General features: G+C 36.8%; 1 protein-coding gene across 1 annotated transcript in view; it reads left to right on the top strand.

Moving 5' to 3' along the window:
- LOC5575195 (beta-1-syntrophin) overlaps positions 1–21,612 on the top strand; it is a 756,119-nt gene that overhangs the window by 688,659 nt on the left and 45,848 nt on the right. Inside the window, exon 7 of the mRNA XM_021850899.1 lies at positions 21,050–21,267. Coding sequence (XP_021706591.1) covers positions 21,050–21,267 — 218 coding nt within the window. The remainder of the gene's footprint in view (positions 1–21,049; positions 21,268–21,612) is intronic.

Below are 21,612 nucleotides of genomic sequence, written 5' to 3'. Positions count from 1 at the left end.
CCATCAATGAACATTTATAAATGTAACATAATTCGATGCATCTTTTTTTTTTTTTTTATTTTTTTTTTTTTTTTTTTAATTTCTTTATTAGTATCATTCCAAACATTACATTCATTTCTTATGTCTAGGTGTTCTGTGTTATTAGACAACACTATCATCCTAATTTGGTAAAACAAATTTAATATTTAATTAACATTTTGTTAACAACATATTACATTTCATTTGCCGTAGCAGTTCAGTTTTTTTTACAGCTGAGTTGATTTCACCTGCTTATAAGAGAAAAAAAAAACGTTTTTAATATACTTAACCTAACTTAACCTAAACATATAACGCATTAATCGTGGCAATAGAAGATTGTAACGATTTTTGCCTGAAATTATTAATGATTGTATTTGACATTTGTTCCAATGTTTCAACATTGGATATTCTATGTAACTCATTGGTACTATACCAGGGAGGAAGCCTCAGAATCATTTTCAAAATTTTGTTTTGAATTCTCTGCAAAACTTTCTTCCTGGTATTACAACAGCTAGTTCATATTGGTACAGCATACAACATGGCTGGCCTGAAAATTTGTTTGAATATCAACAGCTTGTTCTTAAGACAAAGTTTTGATTTTCTATTAATAAGGGGATAGAGACATTTTACATATATATTACATTTGGCTTGAATGCCCTCAATGTGATTTTTGAAAGTTAAATTCTTATCTAGCATGAGCCCTAGACACTTAACTTCATCTGACCAATTTATTGGAACCCCTCTCATCGTGACAACATGTCTACTTGAAGGTTTCAAATAAAAAGCTTTTGGTTTATGTGGGAATATTGTTAGTTGAGTTTTGGAAGCATTAGGAGAAATCTTCCATTTTTGCAAGTATGAAGAAAAAATATCCAAACTTTTTTGCAATCGACTACAGATGACACGCAGGCTTCGTCCTTTGGCAGAGAGGCCTGTGTCATCCGCAAATAAAGATTTTTGACATCCCTGAGGTAGCTCAGGTAAGTCAGATGTGAAAATATTGTATAATATTGGTCCCAAAATGCTGCCTTGAGGAACACCAGCTCTTACAGGAAGGCTTTCAGATCTGGAGTTCTGATAATTAACCTGAAGTGTACAATTTGACAGATAACTTTGAATTATTCTAACAATGTATGTTGGAAAATTAAAGTTTTTTAATTTTACAATCAAACCTTCATGCCAAACACTGTCGAATGCTTTTTCTATGTCTAGAAGAGCAAGACCAGTAGAATAGCCTTCAGATTTGTTGGAACGGATCAAATTTGTTACACGTAAAAGTTGATGAGTGGTCGAATGTCCATGGCGGAATCCGAACTGTTCATTGGCAAAAATTGAATTTTCGTTGATGTGGGCCATCATTTTGTTCAAAATAACCTTTTCAAAAAGTTTACTGATGGAGGAAAGCAAACTGATTGGACGATAGCTAGAAGCTTCTGCAGGATTTTTGTCTGGTTTTAAAATTGGAACAACCTTAGCATTTTTCCATTTGTCAGGAAAATATGCTAATTGAAAACATTTGTTAAATATATCAACTAAAAATGATAAGCTACTTTCTGGAAGTTTCTTGATGAGGATGTAGAAAATTCCATCATCGCCAGGAGCTTTCATGTTTTTGAATTTTTTAATAATAGTTCTCACTTCTTCCAAATCAGTCTCCCAGGCATTTTCGAAAACGTTCTCTTGATTGAGAATATTTTCGAACTCCTGAGTAACTTGATTTTCAATTGGACTAGTAAGTCCTAAATTAAAATTGTGCGCACTTTCAAACTGCATAGCAAGTTTTTGAGCTTTTTCGCAATTAGTTAGTAATAATTTGTTTTCCTCTTTCAATGCCGGTATTGGCTTCTGAGGTTTTTTCAAGATTTTAGATAATTTCCAAAAGGGCTTAGAGCCAGGGTCCAATTGCGAAATTTTATTTTCAAAATTTTTGTTTCTTAATTGAGCAAAACGTTTCTTGATTTCTTTCTGCAAATCCTGCCATATAATTTTCATTGCAGGATCGCGAGTGCGTTGAAATTGCCTTCTCCTCACGTTTTTAAGACGGATCAAGAGTTTAAGATCATCGTCTATAATCACGGATTCAAATTTTACTTCACATTTTGGAATTGCAATGCTCCGGGCTTCAACAATGGAATTTGTTAAAGTTTCAAGAGCATTGTCAATATCAAGTTTAGTTTCTAAAGAAATGCTAACATCAAGATAAGAGTCAACATACGTTTTATATATATTCCAGTCGGTTCGTAAATAATTGAAAGTGGAGCTGATAGGATTGAGAATCGCTTCATGGGATATTTGAAATGTAACAGGGACATGATCAGAATCAAAATCAGCATGAGTAATCAGTTGGCTACAAAGATGACTAGAGTCGGTTAAGACCAAGTCAATCGTAGATGGATTTCTAGAAGAGGAAAAACATGTAGGGCTATCAGGGTATTGAAAAATCCTGAAATATCCTGAAGAGCACTCATCAAATAAAATTCTGCCGTTGGAATTACTTTGAGAATTATTCCATGACCGATGTTTGGCATTAAAGTCATCAATGACAAAACATTTTGACTTATTGCGAGTCAATTTTCGCAAGTCAGTTTGTAGCAAATTAACTTGCTGTCCAGAGCATTGAAAAGGCAAATAGGCAGCTATGAAAGTATATTTATTAAACTGTGTTTCAACAGAAACACCTAAAGTTTCAAAAACTTTAGTTTCAAATGATGAAAACAGTTGATGTTTTATACGCCTATGAATGATGATTGCAACTCCCCCACATGCCCCATCAAGTCGATCATTACGATAAACAAAAAAGTTAGGATCTCTTTTGAGTTTAGATCCAGGTTTTAAATAAGTTTCGGTAATAACTGCTATATGCACGTTATTAACCGTAAGAAAATTAAACAGCTCGTCCTCTTTACCATTCAGAGAACGAGCATTCCAATTTAAAATATTTAAATTATTATTTGGATCCATTAGAAAAACGTAATCCAATAACAATTTGATTTGTAAATTTTACACCTACTTGGACTGCTTCAGTCATAGTGGTGGCTTTAAACATTGCATCAATCATTAGATTCAATTGTTCAGTTAGAAAATTAAAATCAGAGGCAGACATGTCATGTGATTTCCCATTGGAATTTCCGGTAGACGAAGAAGCGGAATTACCTGTGGCGGTAGGGTTTTTTCCATTTGATTTGAAACAAGTAGAATGGGTACCCATGGATCGAACAGGGGAGGAGTTCGAATTTCCTGCTACGATATCGGCAAAGGATTTACCGTGGGTAGATACATTCGAAATTGAAAGATTCGAACGGCTACCCGACGGATTAAAATTAGTTTGTGAATGAGCATGATTATGATCTTCCTGATGGGTATGATTCATGATCAAGCGATCGTTAACTCAATGACCCTTTTGCGTGAAGGACAATTCCAAAAATTGGACTTATGGTTAGCTCCGCAATTACAGCATATGAATTTGGTGGTATCTTCCTTCACTGGACAGTCATCCTTAGCGTGAGAAGAACCTCCGCAAATCATGCATTTAGCATCCATGCGACAATTTTTTGTACCATGACCCCACTTTTGGCACCGACGGCACTGAGTGGGGTTCTGGTAATTTCCTCCAGGTTTCTGGAAATGTTCCCACGTCACACGGACATCGAACATAATTCTTGCTTTTTCTAAAGCTTTAATATTATTTAGTTCTTTTTTGTTGAAGTGAACTAAATAATATTCTTGAGAAAGCCCTTTCCGAACAATGCCAGATTGGGTTCTCTTTTTCATAATGATTACTTGGACTGGGGAAAATCCAAGTAAATCATTTATTCCATTTTTGATCTCTTCAGGTGATTTATAGTCACTTGAGAGACCTTTCAAGACAACTTTGAACAAACGTTCAGTTTTGTCGTTATAAGTAAAAAATTTGTGCTTCTTCTCTTCAAGATGTTTGAGAAGAAGTTCACGATCTTTAAGAGTTTCCGGCAAAACGCGACAGTCTCCTTTCTTTGCGATTTGGAAGGAAACCTTGATTCCCCTAATGGAGTTCAAGATCTCCTGCCTAAATCCCCCAAATTCGGAACAACTGACCACGATAGGCGGCACTCTTTGCTTCCTCACTTGAATCAAAGAGCCTGGGCTAGAGGCTGCTTCGATTTGGTGTTCGGTAAATTTGTCTAGAGCATCGAACTGATTGCTCATTTCGATACAATTATTCATTTCACCCTTGGAAGAAAGTTCGCATTCCGGGGAAGAGTCCTTTCTTCCATTCTTGCCACGTGTAGTGACAGTTTTAAAACCCACTTTTTTGGAAGGAAGTAGTGAATTCAGAGATTCACCCTTCCTTTTGTTAGTTGTTGATACCATGTTTAATTAATAAACGAAAGAAGCTGGCTAGCTTTCGCCAACGGGTCCAACGAAAAATCGAAGGCACGGGTCCAAACAAGGATCGTAAAGGGATCAATAGTAGAAAAAATAGTACTGAAAAGTACTGTTTAAGTAGCACTGAAAAGTACCGTTTTTAATTTTAGCACTGAAAAGTACTGTTTGTGTAGCACTGAAAAGTACTGTTTTATTGCTTTAGGTAGTTTTTAAGAAAACTTCCAAGAGCAGAGAGAATTCGTGTACGCACAGCACGAAGGTACGATGCGCACTGAATTCGATGCATCTGTTTTTGGTTTCTAGCCATTTATCATGTTGGGCAGGTGGTCGGAAATTGCAACAATATCTGTGCAGACAGAGTGGACGAAGTATCAAAATGCAATGAACTGATTTACTATTGTTTTTTTTTATATCAATTCCAGAGTCCAATAGAAGGTTTTGATAGTTATATGGTGTCTGTATGGGATATCCTAGAATCCGACAATTGAACCTGTATAATTTGGTCTGTACTCATGATCTTCACTTGGTCCACTTTGATTGGACGCTGATTAGAAAATTTCTGGTCTTCAATGTACTGACCCAACAAAACTTCAGTTTCCATGTCACTGATTTCCAAAATAAAGATATGATTTCCTTTAGAATTTACTATACTTAAGAAGAAGGATGTTGGTAATCTGCTTGATTTTTTATATGATATCTTTGTAATTTTTGCACCAGTGTCTCAAAATAAATTCATTTTCCGACCATGGTATTAACCCGTATAGGCCTGAGTGGAAGCAAAAATTCTAAAACCCTCACCGCTCAGCGAATTCTTAATGGATTCAAATGATTTTTTGTCAGTATACTGGCACACTTATCTAGTTTCTAGAAGTGGACAGAGGAACGCGGAAATATTCTTGTGGCCGGAGTTATACCGGTGGATCACTGGGTCAGGTCGGGCGAGAAGGGTACTGTGCGTCTGTGCCCCTCAAGGTAGGCAAATTTCATGTCACAGATTATTTCCGGAATTGGCTTTAATGTGGCCACTACATGACGGAATTTTAAGAAAATTGCATCAGTGTAAACTTTTTGAGAAACGATTAAATTGGATAGCTATGAGTTTTGCATTTGATTAATCCTATAAATGATCATTTTCGAGTCCCGGGACGCCTCAAACTCAAGGGGCCCAGGTAGCCGTAGCGGTAAACGCGCAGCTATTCAGCAACACCAAGCTGAGGGTCGTGGGTTCGAATCCCACCGGTCGAGGATCTTTTCGGGTTGGAAATTTTCTCGACTTCCCAGGGTATAGAGTATCTTCGTACCTGCCACACGATATACGCATGCAAAAATGGTCATTGGCAAAGTAAGCTCTCAGTTAATAACTGTGGAAGTGCTCATAAGAACACTAAGCTGAGAAGCAGGCTCTGTCCCAGTAGGGACGTAATGCCAGAAAGAAGAAGAAGACGCCTCAAACTTATGATAAAGTGGCCAATTTGTATCTGAATATATGTGCCAAGATGATGGGAACGCATTTTAGTGCAAAATTATGTTTGATTTCTACTTATCGAGAATTGAAACGGTTTAGTATCCAACAAATCTACAGCCGGTTCTTCCGGGCATTACGTCAGAATGGCCACTTCCGGTATATTTTAAACGGTGCAAAACTCTGCATTGATAATGTTGAATTTCAAATCTTAATGATTTATGCAAATTAAAATGATTGTCATTGCAAATAAATAAAGGTATCTTGACGTGTCCCAAAAAATAGCCCTTTTTTACCCGACTTGACCCAGTAACCCACCAGAATAACTCCGGCCACAGAAATATTTCCGGGTTTCTCTGGCCACTTCTAGAAACTAGATATGTAGGCCAGTGAACTGACAAAAAATCATTTGAATCCGTTAAGAATTCGCTGAGCGGTGAAGGTTCCAGTATTTTTGCTTTCACTCAGGCCTATACGGGTTAAACATGCAATAAAAATAAGAAGAATGAACATTCAGAACAACATCGTACAATGTGTTATTTTTAATGGACTTCTTACAGACTAAGTAAAACTCAAATTATTGTTGTAAATGTTGCAAATGCATTAAATTAGCTATGAAATTTATTATTAAAATTATTTATTCCTGGAGTAAAAACATTCGATGATGTACAAATATACAGAGATCGAGCCATTTTCAGATTGTGTCCGGTATTTGGTGCCACCTTTTAAGATTGGTCAATTTGGTACAAGAATACATCATCGAAACGTAATATCAATATTATATATTTATTATCAAATTTATGTTTGTACGCTACAAAAATTGTAAAAATTTTCATAAATGGGTTCAGGATCACAAAAAACCAATATATTTTAAATTATGAATTTAGTGGCTTAAGTGTCCGGTACTGGCGGATGTCCCCCTATGTATTGTTTTTCCATGATTATTACTTCATATTATATTCTATGAAACTATCACATAGTTGTAGTCTAAGACTTTATGTCAAAATATTAAAAAAAATACTTGGTCCACTCTGACTTAACGCCGACCAGTTGTTCTTGGATCCAAGGGGCGTTCGTCATTGTTCCTGAATCAAAGGGGCGTGAATTTTACAATAATCTTGTAATTTTGTAATTTTTCCTCGATCATAGGGGCGTAATTTTTACTAGATGATAATTTTCAAAAAATGGAGCCCTGAAAAATTGTCAAAGTTTTTTAATTATAGGAGCCCCTTCCTTAGCGAAGTGGTTAGAGTCCGCGGTTACAAAGCAAAGCCATGCTGAAGGTGTCTGGGTTCGATTCCCGGTCGGTCCAGGATGGAAATTTCCTTGAATTCCCTGGGCACAAAGTACCTGCTACACGATATACGAATATGAAATGGCAACTAAGGCAAATAAAGCTCTCAGTTAATAACTGTGGAAGTGCTCTTAGAGCACTACGCTGAGTAGCCGGCTCTGTCCCAGTGGGGACGTTAATGTCAAGAAAAAGAAGAAGATGAAGAAGAGGAGCGCAATTTCCATTACATTATATTTGGGCGAAAAAAAATCCATATTTTCTTGAAATTATTTAACCCTCTAATACCCAAATTTTTATTTTCGATTTAAGTATTATTTTTCGTTATCTAAAATCGTTCTAAACACGTTTTGGGCATTTATTTATTTTTATTCGCAAATTTTTAAATTTTGGTTTTTGATTTTTATAATTTTTATTTTTGAACATCCCTAGCTTTTTTTTATTTTTTCTTGAAGCCTTTTCTAGTTGTTGATTTTTGGCAATAATAAAAATTTAAATTGTTACGGTATTTTTAAAAATATTAAATTTTTAATTTTTTTTCGGAACGTATTTTATTTTCCGTGTAACTAACGGAAAAACAAGTTTGAAACGATTTAAATACCACCAGGCTCTTCGTTTGTGATAGGTTAATCGTAGAAAAATATAAAAGGTACGATTTTTTATATTACACGTTAAATGAAGCCCAGGCATTTGTAGGTTATATAAGAATGCAATTTATCAAACAATTTCTAAAAATACAAAAAAGTTTCAAAAGTCATAAAAAACTTTTCTTATATGCGTGTTATGAGTCAAGGTATAAGCCAAAAATAAAATCATTTTGATTTGCGAGCTACAAAAAAATACACAAAATTCCAAAGTGTACCCCGTCTAAAGGCGGGGTTGGGTATTAGAGGGTTAATGAAGAGGAGAAAGGAAAAAACTTATTTTAAAATCGGAGTCGTAGGACCGCCATTTTGTATACTGCATTCAATAAAAGGTCATAAATAAAGAATCATAAGGGCGCAATTTCCAATGTATGATACAAGGTAAAAAGGGATGGTGGGCGTAAAAAATATCATAATTCCGGAATCATAGGGGCGCACTTCTTATTCCAAGACAGTATCCTGTTCTTTCACTTCACTCGAACGGAGCGCAATTTCCATGAGAAGAGTGTACCCTTTTAAGAAATGAGTCACGCCCTGACTCCTGACCGCTATGGGAGCAATTTCCTTTGTGTGATTATATACAATTATGAGGTGAACGGAAAACTAGCATAATTCATGGATCGTGAGGGCGCTTTTTTGAGAAGTTATTTCCATCATAAGGATTCAGTTTTCTTACGATACGGGCGAAAAAATTGTCACAATTTCTGAATAATTTGGGCGCAGTTTACATTTAATGATTGAACCCTCATGAGGAGTGAATGATAAATTTGACTCGATTTTTGAACTATGGGGCGCAAATTTCATTGCATGATAATATCCAATGAGAAGATGGGCGAAGAATTTTGGGTAGTGGATGAAAATATATCAGAATTTCAGAATCAAAAGGGCGCAATTTTCATTATAAAATTAAAATTGAAAGGAGAAGTGACCGAAAAAAAAGTTATGATTCGTAAATAAAAAAGGCGCCATTTTTATTGGTCGATATTTCTCAATGAGGTGAGATGTGCGGAAAAATTGTTACAATTTATAAGTAAAAGAACATTTTTGAGTATTCGATGAAAAAATTACAATAGTTCCTGGAGCATTGAAGCGTGATTTTCATATTAAGAGAGATAAGGAGGGGGTGAAGGAGGTTTTTCCTTCAAATTTCTACAAACCACAGAAAAAAAAGTCAGGGAACTCCACCTTACATTCTATCAGGAATTATATCACATTTTTCTGAGGAATTCCACCATGAAATCTGCTGGAAATCCTAGAATCCCGTCAAAATCTTCTAATATTTGTTTCTGAAAACTTTTCCAGAAATTTCACTACAGATATCTACTCTAATTATGTCAAAAAGTTTATAATTGATTCAATTTTATCTCAACAATTTGAATAAATATCTGCAGAAGATAGGTCTAAAATTTTCCTATGGTTTTCGCTGAAAATCTGAAAGAGTATTGCCAGACACAAATCCAAGATTTTTTTCAATCAGAAAATTTGGCTTGAATATTTCATGCTAAAAATTCTACATTGAAATTCAAGTTTAATTATTTTAACTTTTTTTTTCTGGACATTCTGCTTAATAATTTCACATGGATCATGATAAAAATAAAAAAATATATAGCTTCCTTATAAATTCCAACATTTGTTATATCCTCTTCTTCTTCTTCATGGCATTACGTCCTCACTGGGACACAGCCTGCTTCTCAGCTTAGTGTTCAATGACCACTTCCACAGTTATTAACTGAGAGCCTTCTTTGCCAAAGTTGCCATTTTCGCATTCGTATATCGTATGGCAAGTACGATGATACATTATGCACAGGAAAGTAAAGGAAATTTCCTTTACGGTAAGATCCTGGACCGACCGGCATCCGAACCCAGACACCTTTAGCATGGCTTTGCTTCGTATCCGCGGACTCTAACCACTTGACTAAGGAAGGCCAAAAATGCCTTTCTCTTTATATATTTCCCAAAAAATCACAGGTCGCTGTATTTTAATGAGAGTGAATTAATGTCATGAAATTTTGTACTAACTATCAAACGTTTAAAACATGAAAAAAGTAACAATTACGTACATATAACGGCTGATATCTCTATCCATTTTTCGAACCGTTTGCCTGTATTCCTAAAGCGAATTTCACATAACCCCAGCGGAGCGAGCTCCAATTTGAATTGCTAATTCTCACTCCAGCCGTTAGCACTTTTCCATCCGACGACAAGCGATTATTGTGATGAATCAAGAAGCACCGGCAGAACCGAAACTTTCCAGCTCGCCGTTACAAAAGCCCAGAAAAAAAAAGAACAATCGCCTCACGTTTCTTCCACTTGACCTTTTGTTGGATGGGCAATAACGCAAAAAAAAACAGCCGCCGAGGGTCTCCTCCGAGAGGACATCATCAAAATGTACTGCACAGCGAACAGCTCGTATTATCTCCGTAATTCAATTGCCCGTAATTAGCGAAATTTCATTCTCGTTTCGTGACACTTTAATTTCATTGCTGCATAATTAAGTCCGACGGCAGTCGACGACTTGGAAGTGGTGTTGGCGTAAACTCTACGCTGAAATTGCGCGATTACTCTCTCTCTAGCTAGGTGTTAGGTTGGTGTAATCCTGTACAACCCCTGGAACCGGACGACGACATTTCGCTTAGCACTTCATTGAAATGGATTCAAATGGAAACAATTTTCCCCTTATCCCTGAACCATCTTGTCCAAGATGCTTCAGCGATAGTTTTTAAAATATCACAGTTGATTGAAACATTTGCAGTTTCTCTCCTCGGCACGAGGGGAGAAATGTCCTTGCAGTGGGTGGAATTCACCCTCCGAACGATCTCGTCCCGTTAAACCAACATGTAATTACACACTCCTGCTTTCATTGGAACAAAAGCTCGACAAAAGGATTTTCTCTGCATTTCCCTCTTTCCATAGGGGAGACTGGGAAGAATTTGTCTCCTTTTCTTAAGATTGAAACTTTGCAGGATCTTAACTAAACCCTAATTTGACGAGATTTTAGCAGAAAGGCTCCAAAGTTCAGGGCCAAATGTCGAAACATAGAAAGACAAAACGTCGAATGCGAAAATGCCGAGAGGACAAAACGTAACGTGATTAGGAATTCATTCGCCAGGTGATACTAGTCACACGTTTTCTTCAATCTTCTATATCCAGATATCGTGATAAGCTTGAAGGTTAGTTCTTCAGCTAAGTTGTTATGCAGGACAAGTCAAAATTATTTTATTTCCTAAACTGGTGCCAAGTCTCTTTTTAGAGACTTGACCTCTACTTTTACGCTAGTCTCTATTCTTAGCAGAAGTTCTCCAAAGTGTCAATTGCAACCAAAATGGTCTCTTAAGTCTTTTCATCGCCTATTCTGATTACAGTGAATCATGTTGTAAATTTCTACAGGCTTTCCAGAACTTCAGAAACAATAGCACGACTATTCGTTCCAAGAAATTCTAAAGCACTTCTTCACTTCTGTATTCAGTAGTTTCTTCAGGGAGTACTTTTATATTATTTATTTTTTTAAAAGTTTCCACTAATCCATCAATCAGTCTGTCCAGGAGATCTTTCAAAAATACCTACAGAGTTTCAACCGAGAAAATCTACAAAAAGTTTATTCCAGAGTATATGAAGAAATTATTTTAGATATTTTCCAAGAAACTCTACAAGAATTCCTTCAAGTGTTCATGTGGATTCCATAAAAAAAATCATAAAAAAATCAATTACTCCCAGAACTACCCCAAATATTAGTTGAGGTTTATTCGAGAAAATCTATTAGGGATTTTTCCAGGAATTCCAAAATATTTGACCTGGGTTCATCATAAAGCTCCTTCAGATTTTTTTACTAGTGTTTTTTTTTCATGTTTTGACAAAACTTCAGGATTACTGAAGTTCTGCCAAGCATATCAAAATGAATTTCTCAAAGAAAAAAACATGGAATCTTCCAAAGTTTATTCTTGGTTTCACAGCAGTTAACACCACAGCTATTTCAGTAATTTCTCCACGAATCCGTCCGATGTTTTTCGAGGTTTTATAGGAAAAATCCTATGAGATGTATTCCAGACATTCGATTGTTTTTTTTTCAATTATCTAAGGAATTTATAAATGACGGAGTGGATGGTCTAATGGCTACCACTTCTGCTTCATGAGCAGAAGTTCATGAGTTCAATCTCATGTCCATCCTTTTCCTCGTACTATGTGGTTGTATCCTTTCACTTTGCTTCTATCTTCCACTCTCAATCTTCTTCTTTTTCTTCTTTCTGGCGTAACGTCCCAACTGGGGACAAAGCCTGCTTCTCAGATTAGTGTTCTTATGAGCACTTCCACAGTTATTAACTGAGAGCTTTCTTTGCCAATGACCATTTTTGCATGTGTATATCGTGTGGCAGGTACGAAGATACTTTATGCCCTGGGAATCGAGAAAATTTCCTTTACGAAAATATCCTCGACCAGCGGGATTTGAACCCACGACCCTCAGCATGGTCATGCTGAATAGCTGCGCGTTTACCGCTACGGCTATCTGAGCCCACTCTCAATCTATCATACTCAAACACTATTGATTCCCAGCAATCGCTAGAACCAGAAACGGACAAGAAACCGTTTTCATACGCTTTTATTCTTCGATCATAATAGCACGCCTTTCTTTACGCCTGATAAATGGGCAGTCTGCTAACCAAAAGAAAGGTTCTCTTCCCGCATGAACTGTCATAGATGCAGGGGTAAGGACTGTTCATTTTATAGAGTGGACACTTTGTTTATGCTATATCTTTTTTATTTATTGATAAAATCGTAATCGGTTTTCTGTGCATCGTTCAACTATTATTCCATAATGCTATGAAAATATAAGATCTTAGAAAATGCTTTTGGTAAAAGAGCTAGATAGTTTTTCCAAAAACTCATAAGAAAAGCTGATTGTCAAAGTTTAACATTATTTTTCGCAAAACAAAAAATCCTAATTTCTATGAACAAATTGTATGTTTGTATCCTTTACTATTCTTCTAAAGGTGTAGCTTTTAAAAAAATGAATTGTATTCCACCATTCACTGACATAAGGTAACATTAGTGATTAATCCATTTATGCCCGAATTTGTTGGTACACCATCCTTTCACTCCCAGCAAAAGAGAAAAGTAAAAAACGTGTTCAAAACTACTTTAGATTACTAAAAAAAACTATATTTGTATAAACGAGAGCTAAATCGTGAGTTTAAACCACAGTCTTAAGTAACAAATTTTATTCTTTATACTCGTATATATCGATCTACAGCAAATCTTAAACGTTTTTCTCCGAATATTGCAATTGATAGTCTCAGAATAACGTATTATAAAAATAATATGTGGAAAATAAAATCGATTTTATTACAGCAGTGTTGCCAATTTTGATTGTTGTCATTGTGCTTTGAAAGGTCTTCTGAAAATAAAACAATTGTTTTTCGATTGTGCTTTAAATGTGACGTGGGGCCTAGCTAAGTATTTCTATGAAGGCGTAAGTTATTTTTAATATTAATACTACATTAGCACTTCCGACAGGACGTCTAAAATCTAATTATATCAGTTCGCTTCAAATTTAATAAAAAAAAATCTTGGGGAAAAATGATTCTATTAAATCTGTAAAATTGCTGCACCAAAAATAACTTGATTTTTTCCATCAGGCTTCTGATTGATGTTGCTTTCGAAGAACAAGCCTATTTTGAAAATAAAAAATATAGATTGTCGAATTTTCCAGCCAATTTCTAACAATCATTGATTTTGATAATCTCAAAAAATCGACCGTTCTAAACGTTGTTCCATATTCGTATGCAATTTAATTATTTTGGAGAATATTTTATTATTAAAACATTGTACAGTACTAGTCGAGCGATGTACAGAAAACCGATTGAAATTTCATTGATAAATTAAAAAGATACAGCATGCACAAGGTGTCCATTTTATAAAATGAACAGTCCTTACTGTGAGCCAGTTTTAAATGCAACATCAATTCCTCCCCTTCCCTTCATTGGTTTGAATTCTGATGTGGCAGGTGCCTAAAAATAGAAGATCACCAGCACTTATACACTGGGGGTGTCTGTTAGTCCCAAGCAGTCATCTGTTTGGTTCTATGTGAAAGTGCAACTGATCTGGCGATTCTGGAGTAGCAACCACGGACTGCCAATTAAGCTCAAGCTCAAGCTCAATTATCTTGGCAATCTTCCAAAACTTCCTAAAGAGTCCAAGAGTTTTTCAAGTGGCCTAACACAAGTTTCATCACAGGTTACCTATTGTTTTTTTACACAAATAATTCTTATAATTTCTGAAATGCTTTCTTCACATTCCCCACATTTCGCATTCCCCTATTTTGGAAAAAGGAAGAATGCCTGGACATATATCAAACAATTACTGGATAAATTCCTGGAGAAATGTTTGGAGGGATCTCTGGAGCAATTCCTGGTGGTATCCTTAGAGAAATTCCTAGTTGAAATTCTAAAGAAATTCTGAAAGTTGAGAGGCTACGATGTATGTATTTTTGAGATCTGGTTTTGTTGATGTAAAAAGTGAACATATGTTTAACGATTTTGTAGAAGTTGTAGCAATCGGCTACAATCTACCCTTCGATACATCACCTAGTGACACCCATGGTAACCGGTTTGTTACTGTGAACAACTTATTTAGTCGTTAGCACGGCATAAAAATTTACAAGGCAGGCTCTTTACTGATGTAAATATCAAGTTTGATTGTAAACATGTGACGTCACTCCTATCATACCATTTACCTTCCGGACCACTAGATCATTTTTTTTCGCAAATTTGTTCGAGGTGGATAGGAATAACGTCGTCAAATAGCTGTCAGTTTTCGGAATATATCATCTTCTTAATATAGTACACCGTGGTCGTTAGTAAAACTCCTACAAGCTAGACGCATTAGAATCAAGCTCTCGTTAACTGTTCAAGTTTGTCCAAATTCTTCTTGTCCACGTACCCGAATCGCAACAGGTTATGGGCCCAGAATTTAAGAATTTGGCGTGGGGGATTCCACCATTCTGAGGACATGGTGATCACCGATCAGTACGAAAACTGAGTTATAGAGTCAGATTGTTTCTGGATGCGGCTGGCGTTTCGAAAGTGGTGACCGGAGTGACTCCGGATGTAGCTGCCGAAAAAGCAAAGATTGAGGAGTTGGACCGAAAAGCGAAAGTGTTGCTGGTAAGCTGCCTTGCTGATGAATGACTGCAAGTTGTACAAGAGCGAAAAACGGCCAAGGAAATGTGGAGTAGTCTTGAAACGAAATTTGCAACGAAGTCAGTGATTGATCAAACGTCCATAAGGAAGCAGTTGGCAAGATTGAGAATGGAAGACGGAACAGACTTGCGAAGTCACCTCATGGCATTCGAAGGACAGGTGCGCAAGTTATAAACGGCTGGAGCTTAGTTGGCAGAGGAGGATTTGCACAGTTCTCCTGACACTACCAGAATCATACGACCCGTAAGTCACCGCGTTGGAAAATATACCAGAGAATGAACTCACTCTGGATATAGTGAAGCAAAGACTATTGTCTGAAGAGTCGAAGCGTTCGGACCGACAAGGCAGTTGCACCAGGTCCGTCACACTCGGGCTCAGATTGGGTACTACTTCTAGTACTGCATTTGGTCTTTCGGTAGTGCAAAAGGTACCCAAGTTTGACAGATCGCAGTACACTTTTCACGGCATTCTAGATTACCTTATGAGCCATAAAATTTTGGGCAACTGCAAGGGACATGGAGGTCTTTAATGTGTCTTTGGTTGTACGGATGATAATCTTGCGGCGTTCACGGGAAATTTCCAGAACCGGAAGCAGAAATTTGATAGAAAATGTCACAAATGTGGAAAACGTAGACATTTAATGAAAGATTACTGGAAACGATTGGAAGATGAAGAAGAATGTTCTGATAATACCGTAAGCTATCTAACTAATGTTTCAAAAAAATGTATGAGAATGAAACTAGAGTCCGGATGCAGCGACCACCTAGTTTGTGAAAAATCAATGTCCACCAGTGAAATCCTAGTGGCACAAGATGGACAAGCTATGCAAGCGTAGATGGTTGGAGAAATTTTAAGATTGAGAAGCAACGAAGGGATCGAGATAATTTTGAAGAACGTTCTTTACATGCCAGATCTGCGAGGAAATCTAATTTCGGTGCACAAGTTGACTAAAACTGGTATCGACGTTGTATTCAAGAAAATCGAGGCTCTGATCAAGAAATATGGTGTACTGCTTGCTACAGGTAAACTGAAGGGCTGTTTATATGAGCTGGAGTCATTCAAGAGTATGCGCGAAGGTTGTTATTGCAAACGAGTTGCTGATCAGTTAGTTCGAGATAAACCAAACGAATATAAAAAGCTTAACGAAAATATCGTCGAAACTGATAATGCAACATCTAAAAAATCAGAAGCACTTGTAGATGTGAAGCAGGTATTATTGAAGCAACGTGAACGAAGACGCCCAGAAATTGGTGGAACATCAGAACCAAGTACAGGTACTACGAAATCATCACAAACGATGTGGAGCTGTGCAGAGTGAATGGCATACAACAAAAATGGCAATGCAATGTTTCTACCAAGGTACCGTAATTTCGGGTGAAATTGATCATTTTTCACGGTTTTTCTAGTCTGTTTTCTATAATGTTAACAATGCCAAACAAATAAATGCAGGAAAACAAGTACGAAGGTGAGCCTCATCGACTTATGTACCGTCGATGGGGGTGACAATGGGTCTAGGGGGTGAGATTGGGTCAAAACGGAAAAATATGTTTTGTGAAATATTTCAGCTAATAACGCTGATATTACTAAAATTAATAATTCATATGTTAGGGAACATATTATTGCACATAATTTATAACAATATACATTTTGAGAAATAGTAGTTTTGGTTTACTACATCAATAAACTTGCATGTTGAAACTAGATAAAATTTACAACATTAAATTTCTCCTGTACAAAGTATCACGCATGTACTCTAGCCTCTATCGTTGTATTAGTAGAATGTTGAAAGTCTTTTCTTTACACATCACAGGTATTTTCCGGAATCTGTTTGATTTTCCCACAAAAAAATCATTTTTTTCGGTACAATGTCTAAAACATTGAAAATGGGGGTGAGATTGGGTCAAGCAAGAACGATAGTAAATGAAATTCCAAGTCCACTTTTTTGACATTTTACGGTGCCGGGTGTTCTCTTTTTTCATTAAGATGTGTTTATTCTTTCTAAATACAACATCTCTGAAACATCAAACAAGTCTAATTGAGTATTCCGTGCATTGAATAACAATACAACGCATTTTGACAACTTTTCAAACCAGCAATTGTGTTTCGTGCGCAGCAACATCGTAAATTTTTATCAAAAGGGTGTTTTTTTCTTAATTTGATTATTTATCAGTGTTTTCATATTATAGACACATCTCACGGAAGTACAAATGAGTTGGATCGCTGAAATACTGGGATTATGACGTCAACTTCTGCCTGAAATTCATTGATCGTGGAATGTCGCACTGAAATTTAACTATTTGCGAAGGTTTAAAATAATCACTGTTTCAGTACACCTTTGGGGAAACTTAATGGGCTTTATAGCAATGGGGATGAGACTTTGAAGACAATTTGAGGCAAAAACCAAGAAAATTTATGTAAACTTGACGATAAATGTTGGGTTTACATATTTTTTCTCATAGCTCTTCAATTTTCAGTATAATCTTTCTTTCAAGTGGGTTTATCATACTTGTAAAACATCTTAGATATATGTTTGTCTTGTTTGCATCGTTTTTTGTCAATATTTTTCAGTTGTGAATGGTTTTGAAACCATATTCTCAAAAACAAGTTATTTCAATTACAGTGACCCAATGTCACCCCCTCTATGGGGTGAGATTGGGTCATTTTTCATTCACTTGTGGTGCCGCTGTGAATAAATATTTGTCTTTAATTTTTTGCACAGTTGTTAATGTACCATCAAAGTACATACACACCAAATTTGAAGTTTATTGGAGTTAAATTGCGATAGTTATTCAAAAAATAAATCGCACATATTCCTTTTTGACCCATTGTCACCCCCAACGACGGTACCGAAATTTTCTAACAAATGTCATTTTAGTGTTAACAAATTCCTCGAAAATAAAAAATCAGAGAATCTCATTTCGGGGTGAAATTGATCACTGGTCAATGCCATTATTGTAAGTTTCCAAAACAACTCTATATGATAGATTTGAGCTCCCTGAATCCAAATATGCTTGACAAATTCTTAACAATGCAATATTTATATAAATAACGAATAGTTAAATTTCAAGAATTACGTCGTAAACGCCTAAATGTATGCAATTTCCTAAGGAATTCAATGATATCTAACAGAAATTCAATTATTTCAATCATATGAGCTAATTGGTACGAGTTTTGGTGATGAAATCTGGTTTAGGGATATATCTCAAGCACCCCACAAACTTTCAGGTTTATGCCATGTTCAAATCCTTGCTTATATATAGAAGTTCATAGGTGTTTGGCAATACTGCATCGTGCATGATTTTGAAATTTTGCGTTATTTTCATAGTAATAAACAGTCTCTAACGCAAAAAACTTCACAACATACATTTCGACAATAGTTACGACAAGCAACGTTCATTTACGCTAGTGGCTACGTGAATGTTGAAATGGATGCTCAATTGAGAGGGGGTGTAAAAGTTGTAGCAATGGGCTGCAATCTACCCTTTCACCAAGTGACATCCATGGGAACCGGTTTGTTACTGTGAGAAACTATTACAAGCTAGACGTATTACAATCAAGCTCTCGTTAACTGTTCAAGTTTGTCCAAGTTCTTCTTGTCCACACACCCGAATCGCAACAGATTTGTTATGCGGTCAAATGCATCAAGGTATGATATCATGAACACCTTCGAAAGGGTAAACAATTCCCTCGATAGGGTAGAACAATTCCCCCGAAAGGGTAAAGCAATTCCCTCAAGAGGGTAAATCATTTCCTTTGAGAGGATAATGCAATTCCCCGCGAGGAAATGAGGAATGAGATATCAAGAGTGTGGAGTGCAGAGTGAAAGAATGCGGAATGATGAGTAAGGGACGATTCAAATATGACGCCCGACGGTTTTCGGGATTTCTTGACCCTCCTCCCCCCTCTGTCACGCTTTTTCCAATACCTAATACATGCAATGTCACACTTTCATAGACCCTCCCTCCTCCCCCAAATGATGGACCTCATTTTTGGATGACCCCTAAGGCATAAGGAACGAGGAGAAAGGAGTGAAGAGTGAGGCGTGATAAATGAGGAGTGAAGAATAAGGAGTGAGGAATGAAGAGCGAGGAGTGAAGCGTGAGGAGTGAAGAGTGAGTAATGAAAAATAAGAAGTGGAGAATGAGGAATAGGAGTGAAAAATATATTTTAAATTTGGGTAGATTTGATCTTTCATTTTTACTTCATGCACTGAAGTTATTATTGTATGACACTTTTTGTAATCAGAGTTGTATCAGAGTTGTATGAAATTCAGGATTCCAACTAGAATTTTATTGCACCACAAATATAATGTATGTATTCTAATTGAAACATCAAGTGGCCTTAGTCTATATGCTCCCAAACAAATCATAATAAACAAAAACACATTTAAAATAAGTAACTTTTTAAATGTACGTTCGATTTTACTTGCATGTATCTACATGTTCTAAAAATTTTGAACGTTTTAATAAAATATTAGCAAAGTTAGGTCGTTCGAAAATATTTGTTGTATTTACATCGTTTTTCAAAAAAATAAAATTTTACCAAAATTCCTCTGAAAAAAAAACTGTTTAAGCTTCCGAGAAAATAAGTCTTCCCTGGAATCAAGCCCACCCAGTCTCCTCTATACACTTGTCAGCCATGCCAAAGGATTGCAATGCAGCGTGCTCTGGCCTTGAAATGACAGCCACCGTGTAGCTGGTTAAAGCAGCACGACACAGAAATGTAGAAAGTTACTCCCTTCCGTTTTCTTTTTCCTATGGGCTGTCCATCGCCGTTCTCGGACCGGAAACTACCGGAAGCAATCGGAAGGGGTATACGATACGCCATCGTTGTGACGTTTGTGCTGGCTGGCATTTAATCTTTTCACCCACTTTCTAGCCGTGGTGTGACCAAGGGCGACCCGCCCCGGTGGCCAGTCTGGAGTAATTGGTGGGAAAATTGAGGGAGAATAAAGTACCTTATTCAAATAAAATTCCAAAGAAAAAAAGTCCACCGAATTAAAAAAAAAATCAAAACGCTAAAATATTATCAAAGATAAGAGAAATACATACTAAATATACAAAGAGCAACAAAATTAAGGTGTTAATCAAACAATAAACTTTATAATGAGCATTTAAAGGAAAAAAAGTAACTTTAAAAACATGGATAATAATACAACCACATTCTTACATCTAGGTTATTTCATATATGTCAAAAATCTTTGCTTGCAAATGGTAAAGGCCTCTCCGTCACAGAACGAAGCATGCGTGTGATTGGAGTAGATTGTATTTGTAGATTGATTTGTAGTAGTCGCATAAATACAAAAATAATAAGTAGAAGGTAAGGATTTTGAAAGGAGAACTTAATCAAAATGAAGTTCAAAAATAGAATAATGAGAAAACTGTTTGAAAACAATCTCAAATTCCAACCTTTCCTCGCCACTGCTCCAGGCTCTACATCTACATTGTGTGCCCTCTTCCTTGTAATGCCTGTCGCATAGTCTAAACGTCTATTTCAGTGACAGTAGCTGCAGCAGCAACGATCCGCAATCCACTGCAGCGAAGAAGACCAACTTTGAAATGGAGAAGAATAAGAAGCGCCAAAAGAAACAGACCAATCTTGGAATTTGTCGCCTACCCATCTCCACCCATTCGACTCAGCTTCGTTCTGCGAAATGGCTTTTAATAAATTAAGTCCTTCCCGGGGCGACGTTTGTAATTAGAAAAGCGTCCACTCGCCGTCACGCGCTCACGCCCATCCCTTAATAGGGGGTGAGGGAGGAACTCTGAACGTGAAAATTTATCCATTACTCCGTCCTTGTCGTCGTTGACTCTAAAATCTCATCTAGTCTAGGGTTACCAATGAGCTAGGCCAACAATTGGTGTACTAAGTAGTACACATTGTACGTAGTACACATTGTACGTAGTACACACGTACGTGTATTATCACGGGAAAGAAATGATTTCGCAGTTTTGGTTTCAAAAGGTTATTTGATTTGTTCTGCAATCGTCAGTCATATCTGAAAAAGAATACCCTTAAACTAATCGTCTGATAACCCTAATCCGTCTCTTTTCGCCTCCTTTTATCTGATCCTCAGAGAATCGCTGCATAGAGCTGCACTCGCCCGATGGCATTCACTCGTGTATCCTGCGCGCCGTCGATCCTCAGGAAGCGACCACCTGGTTCAACGCGCTCCACTCGGCCATCGGCAAGAGCACCCAGAAAGCGCTCCTGGACGCGAACCGGGCCCTGGCGTCAATTATCGGGGAGCTGAAGTTCATCGGATGGCTCAGCCGGAGGTGCGGCGGTGAACAGGTATGTACGGATATTGTTCGTAATGGGGGTGGGGAGGGTTATTTGAAAATGATTGGCCACAATCAGTCAGTTAGACGGCTGAATACGATGAATGCTGGAATGGAATATGTTCCATGTTATGTAACATCGAACTTGTATTCGAATGAAAGGTACACTTGAAAAAATAATTGTACAAAGAACTAATAATTCAAGAAAACGTTTCAAGACATTTACATCCATTCTTTCTACAAACTCTGGTCGTAGAGACCTTTCTTTGCACATCATAATAGCCCTTATTTTTTCTATTGGGTGAAGCTTTGGTGAGCAACATCATTGGGGGCGAGCTTGGTGACTAGACCACTAGGT

Source organism: Aedes aegypti, chromosome 3 (assembly GCF_002204515.2).
Source record: "Aedes aegypti strain LVP_AGWG chromosome 3, AaegL5.0 Primary Assembly, whole genome shotgun sequence".
Classification (NCBI taxonomy): Eukaryota; Metazoa; Arthropoda; class Insecta; order Diptera; family Culicidae; genus Aedes; species Aedes aegypti.
The sequence above is the reverse complement of the archived record's forward strand: the minus strand, read 5'-3'. Positions and strand labels throughout refer to the sequence as shown.